General features: G+C 37.3%; 3 protein-coding genes across 4 annotated transcripts in view; 1 reads left to right on the forward strand and 2 right to left on the reverse strand.

Moving 5' to 3' along the window:
* Positions 1-15,060, forward strand: part of cemip (cell migration inducing hyaluronidase 1) — a 138,457-nt gene extending 123,397 nt beyond the window's left edge. For both annotated transcript variants that reach the window (XM_083559011.1, XM_083559012.1), the window contains 8 exons: positions 1,574-1,789; positions 3,936-4,147; positions 6,587-6,772; positions 9,041-9,245; positions 9,390-9,479; positions 9,913-10,070; positions 11,137-11,237; positions 14,030-15,060. In XM_083559011.1, the coding sequence (XP_083415137.1) occupies positions 1,574-1,789; positions 3,936-4,147; positions 6,587-6,772; positions 9,041-9,245; positions 9,390-9,479; positions 9,913-10,070; positions 11,137-11,237; positions 14,030-14,157 (1,296 nt within the window). In that variant the 3' untranslated portion in view covers positions 14,158-15,060. The remainder of the gene's footprint in view (positions 1-1,573; positions 1,790-3,935; positions 4,148-6,586; positions 6,773-9,040; positions 9,246-9,389; positions 9,480-9,912; positions 10,071-11,136; positions 11,238-14,029) is intronic.
* stard5 (StAR related lipid transfer domain containing 5) overlaps positions 1-25,815 on the reverse strand; it is a 423,751-nt gene that overhangs the window by 328,789 nt on the left and 69,147 nt on the right. The gene's annotated exons all lie outside the window — the stretch shown is intronic.
* mesd (mesoderm development LRP chaperone) lies at positions 19,289-25,040 on the reverse strand. The gene is made up of 3 exons (XM_083559454.1): positions 24,821-25,040; positions 20,980-21,212; positions 19,289-19,944 (listed from the first exon to the last, which is right to left on the reverse strand). The coding sequence occupies exons 1-3, from the start codon at positions 24,971-24,973 to the stop codon at positions 19,701-19,703; spliced, it is 630 nt and encodes a 209-aa protein (XP_083415580.1). The 5' UTR covers positions 24,974-25,040; the 3' UTR covers positions 19,289-19,700.

Raw genomic sequence — 25,815 nt, forward strand, 5'->3', positions numbered from 1 at the left:
GCTATTAGTAAGTAATGTGTAAACTTTGAAAGATTCAACAATAGAGGGAAGAGATGCAAGAATGATCATGTTCTGGTATGTGCATAGCTTCAAACAAATCAGAACAAGCTTTACCCATGCGGATTTAACACATCAAAGCCTCACATCATCCTTTTCTTTTAATCCATGAACTTTCCTGATTAACATTTCCATCCACATCAACAACTTAATCTCTCTGTATATTATTCAGTTTTCTCAATCGTTTCCAATTACACTATTCAGCTCTTCCTCCATCACTTCCACCCACCATCAGTGCATTCCATGGGATCCACTCAGGACTGGTTTTAGACATTTAGAGACCATAGTCAAAATTTATATTGGAGGCCCACTAGCCTCCTTTCATCCACCTTTCAGAATAAACAAAAAGCACTTTATTATTTTTAACCTATTTATTTAAACAAACTTATCAGAACATTTATATATTTGCTTAAATGGACATATTAATTAAACTTTAACCAAGGTCCACACTAAATAAAACATTTTTAATCACACAAACACATTCAGGAGAATAAAGTCAAGTCAAGTCAAGTTTATTTCTATAGCGCTTTTCACAACAGACATTGTCTCAAAGCAGCTTTACAGAAATCAACAGTCAAGGTGAATGGTGCGCATTTATCCCTGATGAGCAGCCGTGGCTCCCTTTAGTTTAATAAAACACTATTATCAAAAATACATAATAACAGCTCACATAGCTTTATCACCAGCTGCACATTTTTTGCATACCTGTTTAGCTTTTCACTATAAGGGTCATTATGCAGAAAAGTTAGATTTTGTTCATCGTTGTACGCAGTCTCTTCATACATTCACTGGGTGGGGACTCATTTAAATGGTGATATTATCTGGTTCCACTTCAGGTGAGTCATATGGGTCAGATTTAATATCCAGTGGACAAAGAGCTAGTCTTTCGCTGCCAGTTTTGATTGGTGAACTAGTGTATAGGTTTGCTACGGCTGTGGAGCCCCCGCCTCTAAGCTCGAGACCCTAGGCAATTGCCTGCTCTGCCTTTAGTTATCATCGACCCTGGATCCACTTCTCCATCACTTCTATTAACTTTCTCCATGCCTTCAATTCACTATTTATTACTTCTATTCACTTTTCTCCACCTCCTCCAACTATTCCATGCACTTCTTCCTTCCATGAGCCTCTTTTTTCTTCTTGCCTTTTTTCTCTCCTTAGCTTCATTCTTTTTACCACCATTTCATTTCTAGCCGAATACTTTTTCTCTATTACCCATCCATTATTCCCTCCATCAAATTCCTCCACTGCTTCTTTCCACACCATCAACTTTCTCTCTATATTACTTCCCACACATGGTCAATTTCATTCACTCCATCCACTTTTTCTTCACTTCTTTCAGCCCCAACCATGTTGTCTCCTTCACCTACACTAACCACTCTTACTTTTTTCTCCATCATATCCTTTTTTTATTATCCCCCTTTGTTTTTCAGTGATTTTCATTCTCACTGTAATGCAAAATCTCCTTTGAGGTAATTAAACAATCTCATTTGACACCAATTTGCGATTGTGCTTTCAGATCACGGCTCGAGTGTTTTTTGGAGAACCAGGTCCCTGGTTTAATGAGATGCATATGGACGGGGATAAGACCACCATTTTCCATGACGTGGATGGCTCGGTGAGCGAGTACCCTGGTGCCTTTTTGGTCAAAGAGGACAACTGGCTTCTGCGCCACCGTGATTGCATTGATGTGCCAGACTGGAGAGCTGCCATTTGCAGCGGGCGCTTTGCCCAGGTAAAAGCTAACCCTCATGCTCTGGTTACAACCAAAAATTTTTATGCCACCTAGTTAAATTTTTTAGGGTGTAAACCTTCATGCTTGAGTGAACATGTGCCTTAAATAAAAGCTCATTTGAGATGATTAATGTCACGAACAGTCAACTACATTTGTTACAAAGCCAGGCATGAAACCTCGCAGTGGTAGCTTAGTGGTAAAGGCGTTGGACTTTGCATTTGAAGGTCTTGCCACATCAAGCTGTCACTCTTGGACCCTTGAGCAAAGCCTTCTCAGTTGTATAAATGAGATAAATGTAAGTTGCTCTGGATAATGGTATCTGCCAAATGCTGTTTCTGAAAATGCAATATGATAATATCCAGAACTACATAATGTAAAAGTTCAATTATAGATGTGAAACCTGGCAAACATGAGCGAAACCTGTTTATTGGCCATATTAATCCGGTAGCCATTTTTGCCACTTAGTAAGCATTATTTACTTTTTGTTAATTAAGTCCAGTGTGTTAAACAGTTTCTTTGAAAATTAACAGATTAATGGTGATTAGTGTTGTCACCTAAGGTTTGGGACTAGTTTATGAAATATATGACCTTTGTCATATATTTCATATATATCAAAGCTTTACAGTGTATTTTTGATGTATTTAACGTATTAATATGGATTAGCAGATGAATATATTGTGGAAATACTGGAAATATTGTTTCAGAAACATAGTTTTATTGCTACAATTGGGTTACAGGCGTTCAAATGCATATATAAATAACCACCTTGTCACATTAACTGCTGTTCCCAACTACGGTTATATAAAGAACATAAAGGACGATCAAAGAAACTATGAGGACCCAAGTCTGAAAGTCTGAAAAGATGCTGGTGGATCTTCAGATGTGGTGTATCTATGCATATACATGCAAATGTTCTGAATTGGATCAATGGGAAAAATGATCAGGAACATATTCTTGAGGAAAAGTTTTTTTTTTTTTTTCATTATTTTCAACCATTTAATGTTTTTACCATTTTTTTGTAATCATTTTCTATTGCAGAGAAAAGGATTTGTTAAAGTATATACTCTATTTACAAGCACCTTTACAAATGACTTCCATATTCATTGGAAAATGTACAAGCAGCATTGTAACAGGAGAGCTAAGAGTATGAGCCTTGATTTAGGGGATTAGAATGCAAGAGAAAGCTTTAAAATACAATTAAATGAATTGGATTTTTAATAATCACCCAGTAAATAGATTTTTTTGGTTTTCACTTGACAAAAGCAGGACTGAAACCCAAGACAAACCCTGACACTTAGAACACACTATCATACCAATAAACAATAAACTAAAGAAACTTAAAAAAACAAAAAAACAAACACCCTTTATCCTCAGAGAACCTGAAGGGAAAGAATGAACCCAGTAAAAACAGGTTTTATTTTTATATTTTTTTTCTTTCTCAAAGGATTTTAAATCTTCAGAGGCCAGGTTGACAAGGCAATGCAGACCTGGCACAGAAGAAAGGCTAGCATACAGCTCTAGGTTTAATAATGACCAAAACCTGCCTAATCTGAACCTCACAAAGCAAACTCCAAACTAAACACAGAGTGAGCTACAAGCTTCTCTTAAATAAAGTCATGGACAGGTGAGACTGATTTAAAGAAATAAGGCAGACTGCGCATGTCTCCCTCTCGTGGCCAAAGTCGACCTAGCAGGCAACCCAGCTCCTGACCTGGTCATTACAAATATAATTGGAGCATAATTTAACATGAAGGAGATCTCAAGCAAGATTGGTTACATCATAATTGAACACAAACTAAGTCAATGGAGCAAGTATGGAAAAAAAAAAGTTAATATGACCTATCAAATATTACAACCATTATCTAAGAAAGGATTTGGGAGTTGATTTGAAGACAAGATGAACAGTATTGAACTCCAGCACAAATACCTCATAAACTGAAAACACACAAACCTGTGATAAGAAATTACATGCATTTCTTCTTTCAAAAGTCATACAAACAAATGTACACAATGATGCCATTTTTAGAAGTTCAGTTCACCTCAGTGTTATCTAAGATGCATCTGTCTTAGGCTGAAGGTTTCACATTCGTCAAGATTTCATACAGCTTATAGTAAAAGCCCTCTCAATTTTTACTGTGTACCTCAGATATATATCCAGGCTCGGAACCCAGCCAATCTAAATCTGAAGATGGTTAAGGATGAGTATCCGGACAAGCCCCTGGAGCTGGTAGGAGCTCTGGGGAAAAAGCATCACTACCAGCAGTTCCAGCCTGTAGTCACACTGTCAAAGAGCTACACGGTGCATTGGGATGCTGCCGCACCAGCCGAAGTCACCGTATGGATTATCAACTTCAACAAGTCAGTAAAAAAAAAAAGCGTAATTAGATTCCACTACACATTTATTACCTTATTTACAGTCAAGTCCGTACACCCAGAAACGACTTTACTGCAAGGTTTTTAAAAAAAAAAAAAACAACAACATTATTACTCATTCATTTATTCATTATTCTTCATTAATGTGAGCTAAAAGCAATAAAAATGGCAATGCATAATGCATGCTGTTGCTTGCATGGAGTCAATATTAGATTACACTGACTTTTAAATGGTCTGTTTTACACTTTAAATAATGAAGTGAATGCGATGCAGAAATTACTTTGCTGGTGTGTGTAGATGATCAACCAATTATTTGCTCCCAGAAAGTTAGACAATAATATTTGTTTTTTGTTTCCTAAATCATCTTGTGAAAAATAATTTTAATACCTGTTTAATTCCTGTTTTCCTCTTTCCACTTTTTTTAGAAATGCTTTCTTTATGAATATATATATATATATATATATATATATATATATATATATATATATATATATATATATATATATATATATATATATATATATATACATACAGTGCCTTGCGAAAGTATTCGGCCCCCTTGAACTTTGCGACCTTTTGCCACATTTCAGGCTTCAAACATAAAGATATGAAACTGTAATTTTTTGTGAAGAATCAACAACAAGTGGGACACAATCACAAAGTGGAACGAAATTTATTGGATATTTCAAACTTTTTTAACAAATAAAAAACTGAAAAATTGGGCATGCAAAATTATTCAGCCCCTTTACTTTCAGTGCAGCAAACTCTCTCCAGAAGTTCAGTGAGGATCTCTGAATGATCCAATGTTGACCTAAATGACTAATGATGATAAATAGAATCCGCCTGTGTGTAATCAAGTCTCCGTATAAATGCACCTGCACTGTGATAGTCTCAGAGGTCCATTTAAAGCGCAGAGAGCATCATGAAGAACAAGGAACACACCAGGCAGGTCCGAGATACTGGTGTGGAGAAATTTAAAGCCGGATTTGGATACAAAAAGATTTCCCAAGCTTTAAACATCCCAAGGAGCACTGTGCAAGCGATAATATTGAAATGGAAGAAGTATCAGACCACTGCAAATCTACCAAGACCTGGCCGTCCCTCTAAACTTTCAGTTTATACAAGGAGACGACTGATCAGAGATGCAGCCAAGAGGCCCATGATCACTCTGGATGAACTGCAGAGATCTACAGCTGAGGTGGGAGACTCTGTCCATAGGACAACAATCAGTCGTATACTGCACAAATCTGGCCTTTATGGAAGAGTGGCAAGAAGAAAGCCATTACTTAAAGATATCCATGAAAAAGTGTTGTTTAAAGTTTGCCACAAGCCACCTGGGAGACACACCAAACATGTGGAAGAAGGTGCTCTGGTGAGATGAAACCAAAATCGAACTTTTTGGCAACAATGCAAAACTTTATGTTTGGCGTAAAAGCAACACAGCTCATCACCCTGAACACACCATCCCCACTGTCAAACATGGTGGTGGCAGCATCATGGTTTGGGCCTGCTTTTCTTCAGCAGGGACAGGGAAGATGGCTAAAATTGATGGGAAGATGTATGGAGCCAAATACAGGACCATTCTGGAAGAAAACCTGATGGAGTCTGCAAAAGACCTGAGACTGGGACGGAGATTTGTCTTCCAAGACAATGATCCAAAACATAAAGCAAAATCTGCAATGGAATGGTTCACAAATAAACATATCCAGGTGTTAGAATGGCCAAGTCAAAGTCCAGACCTGAATCCAATCTGTGGAAAGAACTGAAAACTGCTGTTCACAAAATTTCAGTCTCTCGATGTGCAAAACTGATAGAGACATACCCCAAGTGACTTACAGCTGTAATCGTAGCAAAAGGTGGCGCTACAAAGTATTAACTTAAGGGGGCTGAATAATTTTGCACGCCCAATTTTTCAGTTTTTTATTTGTTAAAAAAGTTTGAAAATCCAATACATTTTGTTCCACTGCATGATTGTGTCCCACTTGTTGTTGATTCTTCACAAAAAATTACAGTTTTATATCTTTATGTTTAAAGCCTGAAATGTGGCAAAAAGTCGCAAAGTTCAAGGGGGCCGAATACTTTCGCAAGGCACTGTATATATATATATATTTATATATATTAGTATATTTGTGTTTGTGCATTATGGCTTAATGATGTCTCCTTTTTCAAATAATGGGAACGTAATAATAATAATAATAATAATAATAATAATGTTTCTTTTCCACTATGTTCCTTTTTAGTTTGTCCAAAACAGTTATTGACATTTCAAAAGGTCTTTGAAACATCTCGCCTCATGTTTGTGCACAGCCTACTCAATAAAAATAGTTCTCTTCTGCCACCTAGTGTACATAAGTGAGGTCAACAAGAAACACTTCTGTCTAAAAGTCACCGTCATTTCACCAAAGCTCTGCTTTTTCTTGACAGGAATGACTGGATAAGTGTTGGCTTCTGTTACCCGAAAGGCACGACGTTCAGCATCATCTCTGACCTCCACAACCGGCTCACCAAGGTAACAAGGAAAACAGGGACGTTTGTGAAAACGGCTCAGAGGGAAAAAATCAGCCACACACACCAGGCGAGGGGTTATTACTACTGGGAGGAGGATACTGGGTAAGAGATGCTCAGTGTGTTTTATATAACTTATATTTACATGTATTATTTATTTTGAAATCATCTTTGATATGTTATAATAAATCATATTTTTCTTTATCTGTTACCAAATAGTACTACATTGTGTTATTAGACAGACAGACAGACAGACAGACAGACAGACAGACAGACAGACAGACAGACAGACACAGACAGATAGATAGATAGATAAATAGAATTTTGTCATTGCATAGTATACATACACAGAAATGAAAGTTTAGCATCTACCAGAAGTGCAAATAGTAGCAATTGTGTAAACTGACAAGTGCAGATAAATACTGTATGTAAATATATGTACAGCATGTAATGTATATACAGTGGGTACCCCCTTAAATTTTTCACTCTTTGTTATATTGCAGCCATTTGCTAAAATCATTTAGGTTCATTCTTCTTCCTCATGAATGTACACATAGCACCCCATACTGACAGAAAAACACAGAATTGTTGACATTGTTGCAGATTTATTAAAAAAGAAAAACTGAAATATCACATGGTCCTAAGTATTCAGACCCTTTGCTCAGTATTTAGTAGAAGCCCCCTTTTGATCTAATACAGCCAGGAGTCTTTTTGGGAAAGATGCAACAAGTCTTTCACACCTGGATTTGGGGATCCTCTGCCATTCCTCCTTGCAGATCCTCTCCAGTTCTGTCAGGTTGGATGGTAAACGTTGGTGGACAGCCATTTTTAGGTCTCTCCAGAGATGCTTAATTGGGTTTAAGTCAGGGCTCTGGCTGGGCCATTCAAGAACAGTCACGGAGTTGTTGTGAAGCCACTCCTTCGTTATTTTAGCTGTGTGCTTAGGGTCATTGTCTTGTTGGAAGGTAAACCTTCGGCCCAGTCTGAGGTCCAGAGAAGGTTTTTGTCCAGGATATCCCTGTACTTGGCCGCATTCATCTTTACCTCGATTGCAACCAGTCGTCCTGTCCCTGCAGCTGAAAAACACCCCCACAGCATGATGCTGCCACCACCATGCTTCACTGTTGGGACTGTATTGGACAGGTGATGAGCAGTGCCTGGTTTTCTCCACACATACCGCTTAGAATTAAGGCCAAAAAGTTCTATTTTGGTCTCATCAGACCAGAGAATCTTATTTCTCACCATCTTGGAGTCCTTCAGGTGTTTTTTAGCAAACTCCATGCGGGCTTTCATGTGTCTTACACTGAGGAGAGGCTTCCGTCGGGCCACTCTTCCATAAAGCCCCGACTGGTGGAGGGCTGCAGTGATGGTTGACTTTCTACAACTTTCTTCCATCTCCTGACAGCATCTCTGGAGCTCAGCCACAGTGATCTTTGGGTTCTTCTTTACCTATCTCACCAAGGCTCTTCTCCCCCGATAGCTCAGTTTGGCCGGACGGCCAGCTCTAGGAAGGGTTCTGGTCGTCTCAAACGTCTTCCATTTGAGGATTATGGAGGCCACTGTGCTCTTAGGAACCTTTAGTGCAGCAGAAATCTTTTTGTAACCTTGGCCAGATCTGTGCCTTGCCACAATTCTGTCTCTGAGCTCTTCAGGCAGTTCCTTTAACCTCATGATTCTCATTTGCTCTGACATGCATTGTGATCTGGAAGGTCTTATATAGACAGGTGTGTGGCTTTCCTAATCAAGTCCAATCAGTATAATCAAACACAGCTGGACTCAAATGAAGGTGTAGAACCATCTCAAGGATGATCAGAAGAAATGGAAAGCACCTGAGTTAAATATATGAGTGTCACAGCAAAGGGTCTGAATACTTAGGACCATGTGATATTTCAGTTTTTCTTTTTTAATAAATCTGCAACAATGTCAACAATTCTGTGTTTTTCTGTCAATATGGGGAGCTGTGTGTACATTCATGAGGAAGAAGAATGAGCTTAAATGATTTTAGCAAATGGCTGCAATATAACAAAGAGTGAAAAATTTAAGGGGGGTCTGAATACTTTCCGTACCCACTGTATGTACATATACAATACAGTACAAATGTACAGAAACTGATGTTTAAGTACACTAAGGATGTATACATATATATGAAATGATAATAGTGCAAGATGTTTGAAAGGCACAATATGTGCAGAGAATGTGCAATATATTACAATATGTATTGCGTTAAATCGCGTTACATTATTTTTATTATTAATAATACTCATTATTTAATAGTATAATTATTATCCTTTGCCATTCGTGCAGTTGTGATGTTTGGAGTTGTTCAGTAAACCATTGGTGTTTGTGTTTAATTTCTGGTATCACTCTGTGCAGGTTGCTCTTCCTGAAGGTCCAGGCTCACAATAACAGAGACACCTTTGCGTTCTGCTCAGAAAAGGGGTGTGAACGAGTGAAGATCAAAGCTATTATCCCGAAAGGCAGTGGCCCCAGTGACTGCATGGCACAGGCCTACCCCAAATATGCGGAGATGCCTGTAGTGGATGTACCCATACCCAAGAAACTCCCTTTCTCCAGCCTAGTAAGATCAATCTGAACGTCTTCTCTTAAATAGCTTGTTATGGATATCCCACCACTTTTCCATATCTAGCTCAAAGTTTGGTAGTATTTGTTCTCCCTTATATCTCATTTAGTTTTACTAAACTGTTCCTTTATATTCTTACAGCCTCAAACATCTGAGCACTTTCTGGAAGTCAAGGTGGAATCTTACACCACTCGCTTCTTTCACATCAAAGAGGACTTTGCCTACGCTGAGGTAAAAGACAATGCTGACATAACCATGTGCATTACTTTAATCTGCTATTCTCAAACCCGGGTCGCAGCGGTGAGAGCGCTGCATCTTAACCACTAGACCACCAGGGGACCTGTGCATTACTTTAATAATCAGATAATATAACCAACTAATATTGTTTTCTATCCTTATGATAGAATGCAGTTACAATTATCTTATTTATATAACTTTATATAACCCTCATCTTATAACTGAAGATGAAGGGTAAGGGCCTTGCTCAAGGTTTGCAGTGGCAGCAGTGGCAGTGGGATTTGAACTCATGACCTTTTGTTTAGAAGGCCAACATCTCAACAACTGAGCTACCACTTCCCCATTGAAACTTCTGTTCATATATGCAGTTATTTGAAAATTTTTTAAATGAACTATCCAAATCTAAATTGAAAAATTGCTCCAACAGGTTAATGGTAAGAAGATCTACCAGTCAGAGGATGGAATCCATCTCACAGTGCTGGATGGCCACAATGGCAAAGTGATGGAGACAAAAGGCTTCAGGAATGCTGTGCTGATGGGCATCCCAGCTCAGCTCGAGAACTACATCAACAGCCTGAACGATGAGTATGTACACATTAACATCTCTGTACACCAATGTTTAACATTTTCCCAGGTAAACAATGACCTGTACTAGTAACTAGTAACCTATGCTAAATACTTGCCTTGGTACTAAAATCAGGGCCTCATTATATTATAATTAGGGCTGTAAAAATTTATGAGTTAATAACGACGAGTCTCAAATCAGCACCAAAACCTGCCATGATGCAAATATCCGGCAATGAACCCTTTGGGGTTGACAAACACACCGGCGTGTTTTTTGGCATTTTTTTCCTCATGATGCCGAAAGTAAACGTCTTTTTCTGATCGTACAGATAAGACCAATACATTATTTCAATCTGTAAAGGGTCTACTTTTGTATACACTCATAATAACACGCTGTGCCTTTGAAAAAAAACAAACAAACAGACAAAGGGGTGCTCTCTGCCGTCTCTGCCATCTCTCTTCACAGACACATAAATGAAACAACCTGAATCTCAGGGAATTCTTGCCTCAAAATAAATATATGTATATAAAGCTTGAAATTTATCCTTTTAAACAAACAAATTTACATCACAAAATTAATATTCTCTGATTATAGAATCTGTATGAAAGTAAGAAGAGGTACCGTTTCTCCAGTATCACCTCAACGTAATTTAAAACACCATAATAACTTTAAAACTTTTACAAGAATATTTTGTCTGCATGCTCTATGTTGAGTATATTTTCAATAGTAATAAACATACATTTGAATAAAACAATCTTATTTGCTCATTCATATTTTGAAGTATTAAAAACTTGAAAAGTATCAATTCAAGTTACATTTAGGACAGATAAAAAAATTGTGATTAATCATGAGTTAACATATATATATATATATATATATATATATATATATATATATATATATATATATATATATATATATTCAGTATATTTACTGAATTTTCCTTCTGTTTGAACACATTTCCTTCGCTGAACATTGTATATTGAAGTGGCAAAATATATATCAAATACACACCATGACTATAACATTAATTTGAAGTTCTGTACACAACAAATGTTAGTAACCAACACCTTTGTGCACTTTCAGCTCTATAGTAATGATTACCTCCAAAGGAAAAGTAGCACCAAGGGCACCTTGGACCAAGATACTTGCAAAGCTGGGTGCTGACCCCACTGTGAAATTGAAAGGTAAACCACAACAATTTATAGAGATTATTTTACTTTGGAAATTACTTGGAATTATTCAGGTTTGGAATTATAACAAGATTAGGATTGTATTAAATCAGCATTTAAATTCTCTAGTAAAATTAAATCAGAGAATATTTAAACGCTCAACTGCAGCTAGTCCTGGTATGCCCTTGAAGACTCTCGAACAAAAACTGCTAGACTGTCTTATATTTAGAACAATTAACCCAAGATATTAAAGCAGAACTCGAATAATTTCACAGATATAGTAACTAACAAGTAAGCTGCCATTGTAACATCATGCAGACTGCTTCCCAAAAATGAATATTTTAATATAATGTGAATCAAGAAATATTGGTTGTCATAGTACTAATATTTGTGGAAAATTTTTTTTTTATATTGGCAGTAATCAGCAAAGCCATACATACACTATTATGGAAAAAATACCAAACTGTTCTAACACCATTGTGGTTGAATAAACACAAATCTCCGCAACCACACTCCAAAATCTCCTAGAACATCTTCCTAGAAGAGAGGAGGACATTAAATGAGCAAATCATTAAATATGAAATGGGATGTTCAAAAAGTACATCAAAATCTTGTTTCTCCACAAACCTTTGTCCATTTAGTGTATCTCAGTCTTTTTTAATTCTGTGTTGGAATGAAGATCTATTCAATTGCATATGGTTTACATGAACATTAGCACTCACTCACATACCATACAAACTTGCTATACTAGCTGCCAAATGACTAAAGGTCCACACGTACCTCAAAACATCCTGGAATGCCAATAATGAACGGAATTCGATTGCAGGGATACATGCCTTGATGGAAACTGTTGGACTGCTATCTCTTCAAGATGTAGCCATGCCCAATACCATTAAACATTAAATACAGACGACAACTTCTGAGCCACATTATGTAGAAAAAAAATTATCAATTAATATTATATGTAAATTCATTTGTATTTGATCAAGTGAAATAAGTATTTGATCCTCTGCCAACCAGCAACAAATCTGACTCCCACACACTTAAATAAATCCTGTCCCTTTAAGAAAGTACTCCTAATAGCAACTCCTTATGTGTGTTAAAGTCAGCTGTCACAGAATCAACCTCTTCTATTCAAACCTCTCCACCACCATGGGAAAGACCAGAGAGCTGTCAAAGGTCATCAGGGACGAGACTGTAGACCTGGAAGAGATTGATTCTGTGACAGGTGTCTTTTCTACACAAAACAAGTTAATATTAGGAGTACTTTTCTAGAGACAGGACTAATTTGGGTCTGTGGGAGACAGAATTGTTGCTTGTTGGTAGGGGATCAAATACTTTTTTCACTCATATCTATCTATCTATCTATCTATCTATCTAGATAGATAGATAGATAGATAGATAGATAGATAGATAGATAGATAGATAGATAGATAGATAGATAGATAGATAGATAGATAGATAGATAGATAGATAGATAGATAGATAGATAGATAGATAGATAGATAGATAGATAGATAGATAGATAGATAGATGCTACCACCACCATGCTTGACTGTAGGCAAGACACAATTTTCTTGGTACTTCTCACCAGGGTGTCATCTGAAAAGTGATGAGAATGCTGAAACTGTGCTTATGAATATGTCTTAGCCTTAGCCATTTTTTTTTCTAAAGGAAAGCTCAGATATAGCTATGAAATGTATACCTTTTACTAGAATGCTCAGCGGGTTCTAAATGAAACATGCCACACATATGTATTAAACAGAGGAATGTGCAGGCACACATGTTGTAGCCAGTGTTCTTCTTCCTGCCCCTCTCTTTTCATCCTACTAACACTGTGTTAGTCTCAGTCCCGTGAGCACTGTTCTGTAGGTTTCAGTGCATGAGATCTTCTCAGAGCATATTTTCATTTCTTGTCTTTACTTCATTATAGAGAAATGACTAAACAAAATGAAAGGGAATGTGTGTGTGATTGAAGCTTGTAATTCATGACATTCTTTAAAAATTTGACTTAAACAGCAGGATTAAGTGTTACAACGCATAAAAATAATCATGTCAAGCATAGCTACAAGCAGAGATTAAGGGACCAAGCACAATTTGCTCAGTTTCCTTTTTAGCATTGAGGAATACCAAAAGCTATTCAGCACTTGTTCCCAAAGATGGAAAATGGCCAGGATGCCAATCCTCATTTCCTGTTTTCTCTTTTGGTAAAAGTAAGTTTGGTGTCAACATATAAAAGCAGAGACATGAGAATTGCCTTCACTTTCTGCTTGACTACTTCACCATAAAAATACACTATGGCAATCATCTTGGTGTAGATAGTTATTATTGTAAACATACATTCAAATCTCCCCCATTGATAATGATCAAATTAATGAAAGTGCAATGTTTAAATTAAGATAAACTATGTAGTGGCCTTGTTAAAATATTCGCCCTCTTGACCTTGTTGTACTTATTTTTATATCATTTTATAAAATATATTGCACTCCACCAGCAAACAAATCCCCCACCCACTTGCAGACACACACCTAATTTAAGAAAGTTTCAGTTTGTACAACTACAAACCACGGGAAAGTCCAAAATGGAAAATAGTCATACAAGAAACTATATTTTACAGTAACTTGTACATCCACTTTTACGTTTCTGTACTCCTCATTGGCTTCATCTCCTGGTGCTCTAAGTAGGCAGCTGTTGTTGAAAATTAGCAACATCTGGATCTTTTTGCCACAACCTCCAACATGGCAAATGCGAACACACATACCAGGGGAGAACAGTGAGAATTAATCTTGCATCCTGTTTCTGTGCAGATAAACTGGCTTTCGTGGGATTTACAGGCAGCTTCCGACCTGACTGGGTGAGACTGGCAGTGGATAAAGAGCATGCCAAGCTTCACCAGGTACTCCCAGTACCTATTGTACGGGTGATGAAGCTCTGAGATCTTCCAGCTCTGCCATTGATCGCTCACGCACAGCCAGAACTACTGAACTCCGACGACGGCCGATCTAAAGCAAGCATGCGTTCGCATCACTTCTCTCATCCAGATCAGTGTATGATGTCGATGTACGTGATAATGTGGACATTATATGTGAATTATTCCGATTGTGTTTTCAGTGGGAAAATCATTTCGGCCACACAAGAGAGACAAAAATGTGAGGAAGACGCACCACATTCCTTGTTTTTTTTTTTTTTTTTTTCTTTCTGCCCTCTCTCTGTGGTCATAAAAAAAAATCGTTTTCAGATTGTAAAAAATTGTGAGGGGTTGTTGCCATTTCATTAAAGCATACCGGATTTTGTGGTCAGTTTGTTGTAGCATACGAGAGAACCAGAAGGAAAAGAGCATGCAGGCTGGCTTAATGAATAGCTGCATTGGAGTAAAAAAAGCACAGCTACGTATACATACATATTCGTTTGGGTTTAAACCTGTGAAAAGTTTTGACAACGTGTTTTCCATCAGGCAGGGAAATAGCCGAAATAGCTGGTCTTTTTTCGGGGGTGGGGGAGGGATTGTGATTTGTATGTTTTATGTGTTTCTAAAATCCTTCAGATTGATAACAGAGATATATTTTCTACTTATTTATTGTACAGGCACTATCGCGCAAATTCAAAATGGACATCTCTTTTGAGTTGTAATGTAATTCTGTCCAATCTGTAAAAAAAAAAAAAAAAAAAAAAAAAAAGAAAACGCATCTGGAACAATATTCCACTTTCTTGTATTATTGGAAATTTGCATATATTAACCCTGAGTTGTAAATTGATGTGCTGTAAATGTGACCAATTTTAAAGTAATGTATCACTTTCAATCAAACCTTTTGTACAGAAATAAATAATAAGTATATGACTCGTCTTGCTACTTTCTGCTATTCTGTTTCTTTGTTTTAATATCTGTGTTCTCATGGTTTTTGAGACCAAGGAACATTGAGAGATGTTTTAAAAGTGGCCATAGATCTAGGACAATATGATTTCGATGCAAATTATCTGATATTTATAAAAGCTTTAGGGAATCCGAGGCTACACCCCTTTCCCTAGCATGGATATGCAATAAGATCAGTTGAAATAATAGTCCATTAACCTATAATATTTAGTTGAGCAGCATTCAATTCTGATCAGCCGCTGGGTTTCACAGTTGCATGCGATGCAGTAGATGGAGGCTGTTGGGTTGATTTGACCCTCTGAGCTGTGGGTGCGGTTCTCAGTCATGTTAGAAACCATGTGGAATGTTCACACTAAGTGAGCAAGGCATTTAGGAGAAGGAAAAAAAACCTTTTCCCACAGAAAGAAGCATCAGCTGTGATCGCTCTCAGCCATGAAATTAACAGGGAAGAAAGTGTAAAACTTTGAGTAGGGGTACAAAAGGAAGGGCTATGGTTAAGCTGAGGTAAAATGTCTATTGAACATGGTGTCTTGAATATTGCCTCACAAGAAAAAGAAAAGAAAAAAACCCTGATGATTTGCTAGTTCAGTATCCCTAAAACCACTAAAGCTGAATTTAATGCAACTGTATGCATTCATGGAAGCAAAATTTATTTGACTGTCATCTCTCATTGTTTGGCAATAATGTCATGGGGCGTGTGCTTGAGAATGATTCTAACACCTACTTTTTTGGACAAAGGAATTCTTACAGGCTGTTCTGTTAACATCCCCTATATATGGAGAGTTTTAGGACACAGCCCCTGTTCACAAATTATAGTCACATCGCTGACCTGTGCATGCAACCCTTGCTGTCTTTTCTTCCACTGCTTTCTATCTAATTTCCTTTTTCCTCTTCCCACCTATCGCATCACACAATTCCTTTTTTACTTTCCATTTGTTGCACAATTCTTTTCTTATAATTGGCTGAATCAATCACTTAATTTTCATCTTGCCCTTGTTGCATTACTTGTTTTCTTTTTGTTTTTCCCACTTGTTGCATCATTAGCTTCAGTTTCTTCTTCCCAGTTGTTGCATTAATTGCTTCCTTTTCTTCATCAATGCACTGTACTTTCTTTTCTAACATCTTACCCGTGTTCCTACCTAAATAATGATGAGTCAATATTATATCGGCGGTGGCGGGATGTTGGGACGGGTACATGTAAATAGGTATAAATAGTCTATGGCAGTAAAAAATTTGCAAAAAGCTGAATAAACATGTACACTAAATAAATGTATACATAAATGTGAAATTTTAGGCAGGATGTAAAGTATGTAAGGTATATATATATATATATATATATATATATATATATATATATATATATATATATATATATATATATATATATATATATATATATATATATATCGATACACAAATACCATTGTAGTGCAGATGTATGTAAGGCACATGTGTCGGGCTTGAGGGTTATAAAAATTACAATATGCAATATGTACATTGTATGTATAATTGTACAGAATTATACAGTGTTTATACAGTGATTTAACAGTATAGTGTAGAGTTCAGTAGTGTAATAGTGGATAGAAAAAATTTGGTCATGAACCTGCTGGTTCTGGTGCGCATGTTCCTGTATCTCCTTCTTGATGGAAGGAGGTTAAACAGTCTGTGACCTCGTTGTTGTTGTGAGCCTTGCGCGGATATCTGCAGTGGTGAAGGTGCTTATGGCAGGTGGTTGTCTGCCACTGATGCGTTGGGCGGTTTTGACCTCCCTTTGCAGGACTTTATGTTCACACAGAGTGGAGCCTCCATTCCATACAGTAAAAACTCATTAGAATCCCTGGGAACAGGAGTCAAGAATCCTCAAGAAGTACAGGCCTTCCTAACCAGAGCTGAAGTGTTCTGGTACCAGGACAGATCCTCAGAGATGTAAACTTCCAAGAACTTAAAGCTGGAGACCCTCTCTATTTCAGTTTCACTGATTTAGACTGGTTAGGGTCTCCTACTGTTAAATTTCTAAAAGTCCACAATGAGCTCTTTAGTCTTCATAGTGCTGAGGGTCCTGTTGTTGGTGGCAAACCACTCTGTCAGGCTTTGGATCACTTCCCTGTAGGCCGATTCGTCGTTGTTGATGATCTGGCCGACCACGGTGGTGTCATCTGCATACTTGTGTAAGATGTTGGAGTTGCAGAAGAGCACAGTCATGGGTGAACAGGGACTAGAGTAGTGGGCTCAAAACACAGCCCTGTGGGATGCCAGTGTTCAGAACGAGGGTTGAGGATACCTGTTTGCCCAACCTAACAGACTGAGGTATGTTGTTGCATTCACCAAATGCTGCAGGAGAATTAAATGACTGAAGCCAAACCAGACCTCCAATCAGACAACGTACACACTACTCTCAAGCCATTTTACAGAACCTAAAGGTAGCCACTGGGATAATGTGTGTGTATGCCTCAGAATTAAAGATATGACATTTTGTGTATGTTTACAAGAAACCTGTGCTGTGTTTACTTCTTATTTAATAGCACCTAGAAAGAATGGGAACAGATGATGAATGAATTCATTAAAGCACAGGAAAGCTCCTCTGACTGCTGTGACAGACCTCATTCGTCTAAAGCTGTGTGTATTCCTATTAAAACAGCCAGGTGGATTTCATGTTTGTAATGTTTGGATTATTCGAGTTTCATCTCACTTATGCCCCTGTTCCAGAACACTAACACAATCTTATTTCAAATAAAGACTCCATATTTCATTTTGGGCTTCACTTCATTCCTGCATCGCAAAAAAGCATGTCATTGTTTGTCTTACACAAAAGATAGATGAAAGAGATAATGCTGTAGCCTAGGTTCATTAGAGATTTAAAAAAAAAACTGGAGGCCCATTTTATACACACTCCTTTGTAGGTAGTGGCTTGGTTCCAGAGTTTGCCTTAAAGAAATCCTGTTTGGCTGTAAGAAAGACAGATCCATACTGAAAGATTGTGTTCAGGAAAGATAATGGAAAAAAGAAAAGGGAATAAGTTCTAGTATGAAAAGTATAAAAGTTCAATTGAGTAACAAAGAAATACATGATATGGACAAAAGTATTGGGATACATGACTTTTCCATCCATATGTGGGTCTTCCCCAAACTCTACATTTGGAGGCATACCATTAGACCAAGTCTAAACAGTCAGAGAGAGTGTGTGTGTTATATATATATATATATATATATATATATATATATATATAATTACACACACACACACACACACACAAACACACACACACTGACTGTTTACTTGGTTGCAACCAAGTAAACAGTCTCTGTGTGTATATGTGTATGTATATATAATATATATGTGTATATACACTCACTCACTCACTCACTCACTCACTCACTCACTCACTCACTCACTCACTCACTCACTCACTCACTCACTCACTCACTCACTCACTCACTCACTCACTCACTCACTCACTCACTCACTCACTCACTCACTCACTCACTCACTCACTCACTCTGACTGTTTACTTGGTTGCTTGCCTAGGCCATTCAAGATCTTCCACTGGAAACCATATCTTCATGGAGCTCATGCTATGCACATGAGAATATTTTATACTAGAACAGAAATGGGTTTCCCAGTTCAAGTGACAGGAAAAATGTATGCTACTGCAGCTACAAACATCCAATGGTATGCCTCCAAGTGTATAGTTTGGGAAAGAACCACATATGGATGGAAAAGTCATGTATCCCAATACTTTTGTCCATATCATGTATTTCTTTGTTACTCAATTGCACTTTTATACCCAGACACTGAACAGTTATAAAATGGAATAATGGGGAGGGTATCCTTTTTTCGAATGTGGCTCCTCACAAGATTTCCTTCTCATCTCAAAGCTTTGTCCTTTAAAACATCACATCTGGATTGCTCATTAAGGATACATTTTGAAATATCAACGATTTCCAATATTGTTAACAGTGTGAATCGAGATAAGTGGGATGAAACAATACTAAATATGAATATATCAAGGATTTCCTGATAAGCATTAATAGAAATCTAGAAGGTGACAGAAAATCTATAGGAAAACATTAAAAATTCTTATTCCATGAAAGATTTATATACCCCTAATAACTGGACATTGTAGCGGAAAGGAACTCCAGTACCGTTCACCTGCTTGAAAGTCTAAATAGACGACTTTGAGAAATAAATACTTAAATAATTTTTTACAAATTGGTTTTATTGTGATTCAAAATTCAATATGTTGAATTTAAGTGATTTCTAATAGAGATATACAAGTAGAATTATGTGAAAAGACCAAATCACATTTAAGGACTCTTAAATGTTCTACTTCAGTGTTGTTCCACTAAACACTTAGCAACCAAAAAACCAAACACTAAACCGATCGAGATTCTTTCTGAAGGATCTTAAAACGAGTACCTTCTGTAAGCAAATAATGATGTAGGAGCAGCTGCATGGTATCATTTATTTAACCATGTATAGAAATGAGGTTCTACGGATCTGACCACTCTTGACAGCTGGGCTCATTAGTTCTTCTCAAAGTGTAGTCTCTGTTTTAGGCATCATCCTGCCTTTGTTCTGCTCCACAAACCTTGTCGGTATCAGTGCAGTCATAGCTCCTGTTTGCTTTTATTTACTCGGTTGGCTGTGTTCTTGTCTTTCTTCTTCTTGGTCTCTTTTTGCTCTTTCTCCTTATTTGTCTTGTTGGCTTTGTTGGCTGCTTTCCCAGGAAACACCTGGCCCTCCACAGTCACGTCCTCACAGCGCTCCTGGAGGGTCAGGAAGTCTTTAATCTCCCACGCATAGCTGCCATCACGTAGCATGAAGATGACGCGGTTGGAGCCCACAACAAACCTAAAGGAACAGAAAGGGCGTTAAGACAGGAAGGAAAGCCGTTTTCATAGAGGATCATCGGATCAACGTTAACAGAATACAAAAGACCACAATTGCACAATGCCAACTATGTAAGATTTCTTTGTCATGGCTATAAGGCATGTGTTATTCTCTTTCAAGCCAGAGAGAGTGTTTTGCTTGTAGACCTCCATTGTCAATTAATATCTGTTACAAAATTGTTACTACTATAGGCAAGCTACTACTTATAAATTTTTTTTTTAAAAGGCCACTAAAGCTAACCAGAAAATCTTAAACAATAATACATTTAGTTAAATTATTAGAAAGCTGGAAAATAATTTACCACAAAATCAGAGTGACCTGTGTTTCAGGAGCTGCTACTCGGTTAAACAGAGCTGGATCAGCATTAGTATGATTTAATTTGTTTTAAAAGGCCACACTGGATTTGTCGCTCGCTTTGCCTAAATGAGCCGCCATAATCTAATAATTTAATTCTGATAAATCTGCGTAAATATACAGTTCTCATCCCATTAACTGAACGGCTTTTGTGACAAATTAAAAATCTAATTCTTATTATTTTTGAATTATTGAAGGTTTAAGGATATCAGGTTGGCAAAAAGGTTCCCAGTTTCCCAGTATTGTGAAATGTTACCTGTGTAGAAAAAAAGCCAGTCCGGGTTCTGAAAAACTGCTAAAAATGATTAAAAATCTAATTTTAACGAAAGGCAATAATATATACATCTCTGATATAAGAAAGAAAAAGTTATAATCTTGCTTTGGCTATAACCATCTAAAATGATGGTTATAGCCAAAACACAATATTAAATACAACCTGCATTAACAGCAAACTTTGGATGCAGGTTGTATTTTATATCAGCACATCACTAACATTTCTCTGTAATTTAGGTTAGAAATTCTTATTTATTCTCAGGCCCACATCTCAACCCTGGAGCACAAGGGTCACTCTATTTTCAAAATCTCAAAGCAAAGCATAATCCTGATTCTGTTTTAAACCAACTCATATATGCAACACAGTACCTCTGAATATCATAGTTGGCGTTGAAGAGGCTGGACTGCCACAGGCTGGTGATCTCCTCGGTTTCCTTCTCCGTAGGGTTACCAGACACGGTCGCAAACACCATCAAGGTCTTTCCCTTCTTGGACATCTTCAGGAGATCTTCAGGTTTGGAAGGGTCCACTTTAGAGAAGTCGATAGGAGGGGAGGGTCTTCGGTGCTCTGGCAAATCCTCCTCTTCAATGTCATCATCTTTCTGTGAAAATAAAGGCATGAGAGATTAGGGGAGGTGTAAAGCTGATAGAATTTCTGTCCTGGACCATTTACAATACATTAAAATAAATCGTTGCTGAACTGGAGACTGCCTGATTTCCTCTACTTCTAGTTTGGAGATTTTAATTCTTGAATACATATTAAACCTTAATGCAAGTTTATTAGTTCAGTCGGGTTCATCAGAGCAGGAAAAAATTACTAGATTTTGCTACAGCCACTTGCACAGTTGCCTGTAATTAAGTATCAGTGGGTTTAAAACTAGTATGGTGTTAAATATTGGTTGCACAAGACACCACAAATAAGCTCCATCAAAGTTCTAGAGAATAAAATGACTGTATATTGAAAGAAAAACTAAATTCTGCACTGTGTGACTATCATTAGCAATCCAAAAGCACTTAAAAATGTAACAAACTGGAAAGCAACATCTATTTTTGATGTGGTTAGGGGTTGTCTTCCTCAGCATAACATTTATTTCCAAAACAAGAACTATCTCTGTGGCCTTTGCTTTACATTTATGTGGTAAATCGATTCATCGATCTATAATTTTAGCATAAACAAAAACAAAATTGATCGTAAACCCTTGGTATGTAATTCTGCCTAAAAAAATTAAGAAACAATAAACAAACAAACAAAAAAAGATGCCCCACTTGTAGTTCATGATATAATCCCTGATAGTTTTACATTATTTTTTGATCCTTAAATTAAACTGGAATAAAACCTGATTATGACAAAGTAACAGAAATAATCATTTAATTACTGGTTTAAATAATGTTTGTGTTCTAGCTTTCAACAGGATGAGTCTTGGGCTGTTTTTTTTTTTTTTTTACTATATAGATGAAAGTATTGGGACAGATTTTCCAGCCATATGTGGTTCTCCTCCAAGCTGTTAGCAAAACGATAGAGGCACACAAATTTATAGGATCTCTTTGGATACAGTAATGTTACATTTTTCCTTTACTTGAACTAGGAGACCCAAACCTGTTCCAGCATGACAATGCCCCTGTGCACAATGCCAGCTCAATGAACACATTTATTGCATGGGTTGGAGTGAAAGATCTGGATTCGCCCTGCTATAGAGTTCTGACCTCGTCTCTACTGAACACATTTGGGATAAACTGGAACGCTGACTGCACCCCAGGACGTCACACTCTACATCAATACCTGCCTTTATTAATTCCACTGATCACAATCTCCGCAACTACACTCCAAAAATCAGTGGAACAACTTCCCAGAAGAGTTGATGGACTAAATGTGGAGTGGGTTGTTCAAATTACAGATACATACACATATTCACACACACTCAATATATGCAGTGAATTTGTTTGTTTATGGAGATGCTGCACCTACTAGGTGGTAAATATAACGGGGTTTTAGTTTTAGTTTTAGTTACTTTAACATTTTACTTGAACTCATTCACCAACCTGAACTTTACACACTCTCACTGAACGGTACAACCTGAACTTTACACACTCTCACTACTCATCTCAATCCATTCCACCACAATTTATTTATCATTATTTATACTCAACCATATTACACTGTTTACATGCTGTTTTTTGCACTGCATTGTGTTAGTTTAAATATACTCTCAGTTATAGTTTTTATAGTTCTCTTTGCACAGTACTGTATAATCAGAGTATACAGTAGGTTTACTGGTCAGCACTATCTTGTGTTATGTGTATTGTCTTGTGTTGTCTGTCTGTCTGTCTGTACTGTTGTCTGTCTATTTGCACTGTCTGCACTGTCTGTTCTATTTGCACTAGGTTGCATTTGATGCACTTTTTGTAGCTTTGTGTTGTAGCTCTATGTTGTTTAGTGTAGCACCAGGGTTCTGGAGGAACGTTGTCTCGTTTTTACTGTGTACCACTGTGTATAATAGAAATGACAATAAAAGCCTCTTGACCTGACTTGAACATGGAGCACATTCCTGTTTTTTGCACTATGACACAAACTCTGGACTTGAACAGCACAGTGCCACTTTGTATCACACCATACTGCACATGGACATTTTGAGGACAATCACTAAATCACTTTAATTTGTACTTCCAATACATGCCATACTCATTCATGTATATACATATATTTTCACATTTTTTCCATATAGTTTTTTTTTTTATCCTTAATTCTATTCCTTTTTATGCTTAAATGTTGAACAGCCGTACAAAGCATTTCACTGCATGTCGTACTCTGTATGAATGTGACAAATAAAATTTGACTTGATTTGACAACAGAGCTTATACTTTACTGCTGAATGGAAAAGTCTGCACCTTTAGCCTGTATGCAATCACTCAACCTTAACTGTTTCTGGTGCATCATGGAAAGCTGACCAAATCAGAATTATGTACACTGCAGTGTCAGACAGGAAAACACTACCCAGGTCATCAGTGAGCAACCCTTTCCTTTCATTGAAATAATCTACAGCAAGCAGTGCGTAAAAAAAAAAAAAACAGAAAAAGAAAAAATATATATTACCACCCCCAATGGGCCTCACATCAGAATTGGGCAATAAATTTAAAAAAAAAAATGTATGAGCTAACAAAGCGGAGATGATATTAATCAGGTCCCCTTCTCTCTCTCTCTCTCTCTCTCTCTCTCTCTCTCTCTCTCTCTCTCTCTCTCTCTCTCTCGTGAACTCACGTGGCACCCTTGCATTTCTGTCAAGATAATTGAAGAATATATGGAGTTCATTTTTTACCAAAATTGGCTGGGATTTTTTTTTATCAAAAGAGGGGAAAAAAAAGAGAATTATTATTATTTAGACAATTTAAATAGACACCAAGAAAGTGATGCATCAAATGCTTAACAAATAGCATTGATTGTAAAAAAATCCACTGCAACGATCACAACGATCGGCTTCAAGCGAACAGTTCCTTACTGCAAAACAGATAATATTGCACCCTGCTATATACTGTATGACTTAAATCTGAAATGATAGAAATGCTGGTTTGTCCTTTTAAGCTTTCGTGCTTAACGATTAATATTGATTGATATTTCATTGCATGTTTGAAAGGAAATAATGAGATCAATATAACACAAAGTAATCAGTAACCCTGAGCCTTAACCACTGGGTTTCCACTTCTCAGGCATCAAAAGCCATGCCACAGTCACTGAGATCACATTTTCCCTTGTTAATGTTTGGTGTGAAGGTTAACTAAGGACTTGACCTGTCACGTGACTGGCTGGTTGAGGAAGCAGGGGGTCTGTGAACAGGCAGGTGAATGCATAGGCTTGAGTTTTTATTTTTTTTGACAGACAGCGTGTGTTATAATTGTTTCTACTACTTCTAGTCTAATCAGCACAAGCGCTGTTCATGTTTCACCCGGTCTGGTTACAACAACTCTACTCACTACTTAGGCACACAGGAATGCAGGTTGAAGCGCGACCACATGGTCAGCTTCCTATTTTATACCCGCTTTATACCCGTGTAAAGGATCACTGCCTTCATTCGGATGCAGTGTGTAAACACTGGTGTATCAAGTTTACACAATGCAGCACACTTAATACTGCTTAACACAAAGGGTTCAAACTGAACCTGGAACATGAACAGTGGTAACGCAAAGGGCTAATTCTGGAGAAATGTGCAGAAGTTACCTCCCACTGCTCCAGCAGCCTCGCCATATCCGCGTCATTGTAATCCCGAATGTCCTTCTTCTTTTTAGCTTTACTGTCCGAACAATGAACCGACAGGAGAAATAATGCAAAAAGCAGCACCGATACACATCTCCATCCGCTGGAAGACGCCATTTTCAACCTTGAACTTCGAGATTGGTCGAGATCGTTGGAGTTCGCTGATTGGTTTCGGTTTATTCAACGTCACATGTTCCGGAAAAGGGGTGTGGCGTCTTGCCACGTGACACACACACACACACACACACACACACACACACACACACACACATATATATATATATATATATATATATATATATATATATATATATATATATAGTGTGTGTGTGTGTGTGCGCGCGCGCATCTTGTCTCGTGTGTGTGTGCGCGTGTGTGTGTGTGTGTGTGTGATATATATATATATATATATATATATATATATATATCACTTTTTTTTATTTACAACATAATTTCATTTTTGTTTGACATAATTTCAATGTCTTCAGTATGGATGTACAATGCTGAAAAACAACAGAAATAAAGAAGCATCATTGAATCCCTAGGAGGGTACTGTATTATAATAATAATTATTATTATTATTAATATTATTATTATTTTGCCCATATATAAGCAAACTGTATGTGTACAAGATGTTATCTCAAAATTAACAGCCTTTTTGTGCTAATGTTGCTTTAATTCCATACTAAGTAACCTATTTATTTATTTTTTTGTCAATCATTGTTTTAACATCAAGCCATTATTAACCAGCTGCGATACCTGTTCTGTGTGAGCATCAAAACTGTTGGCCTACACATTAACTGTGCTGATTTATTTTGGGCTGCTCTTTGACCCCTCCTTCCTTTTAGTGTCTCTCTGCACCAAAAGCATGTGAATTGTGAGGCTTGTTCAACAGAATCTGAACTGTTTCCTCTCAGGACACTCCACCCAAATGGCACTGCGCCCTGTGCAGCTGTACA

The sequence above is a fragment of the Silurus aristotelis genome (assembly GCF_946808225.1).
Source record: "Silurus aristotelis genome assembly, chromosome: 13".
In the NCBI taxonomy this organism is placed as follows: domain Eukaryota; kingdom Metazoa; phylum Chordata; class Actinopteri; order Siluriformes; family Siluridae; genus Silurus; species Silurus aristotelis.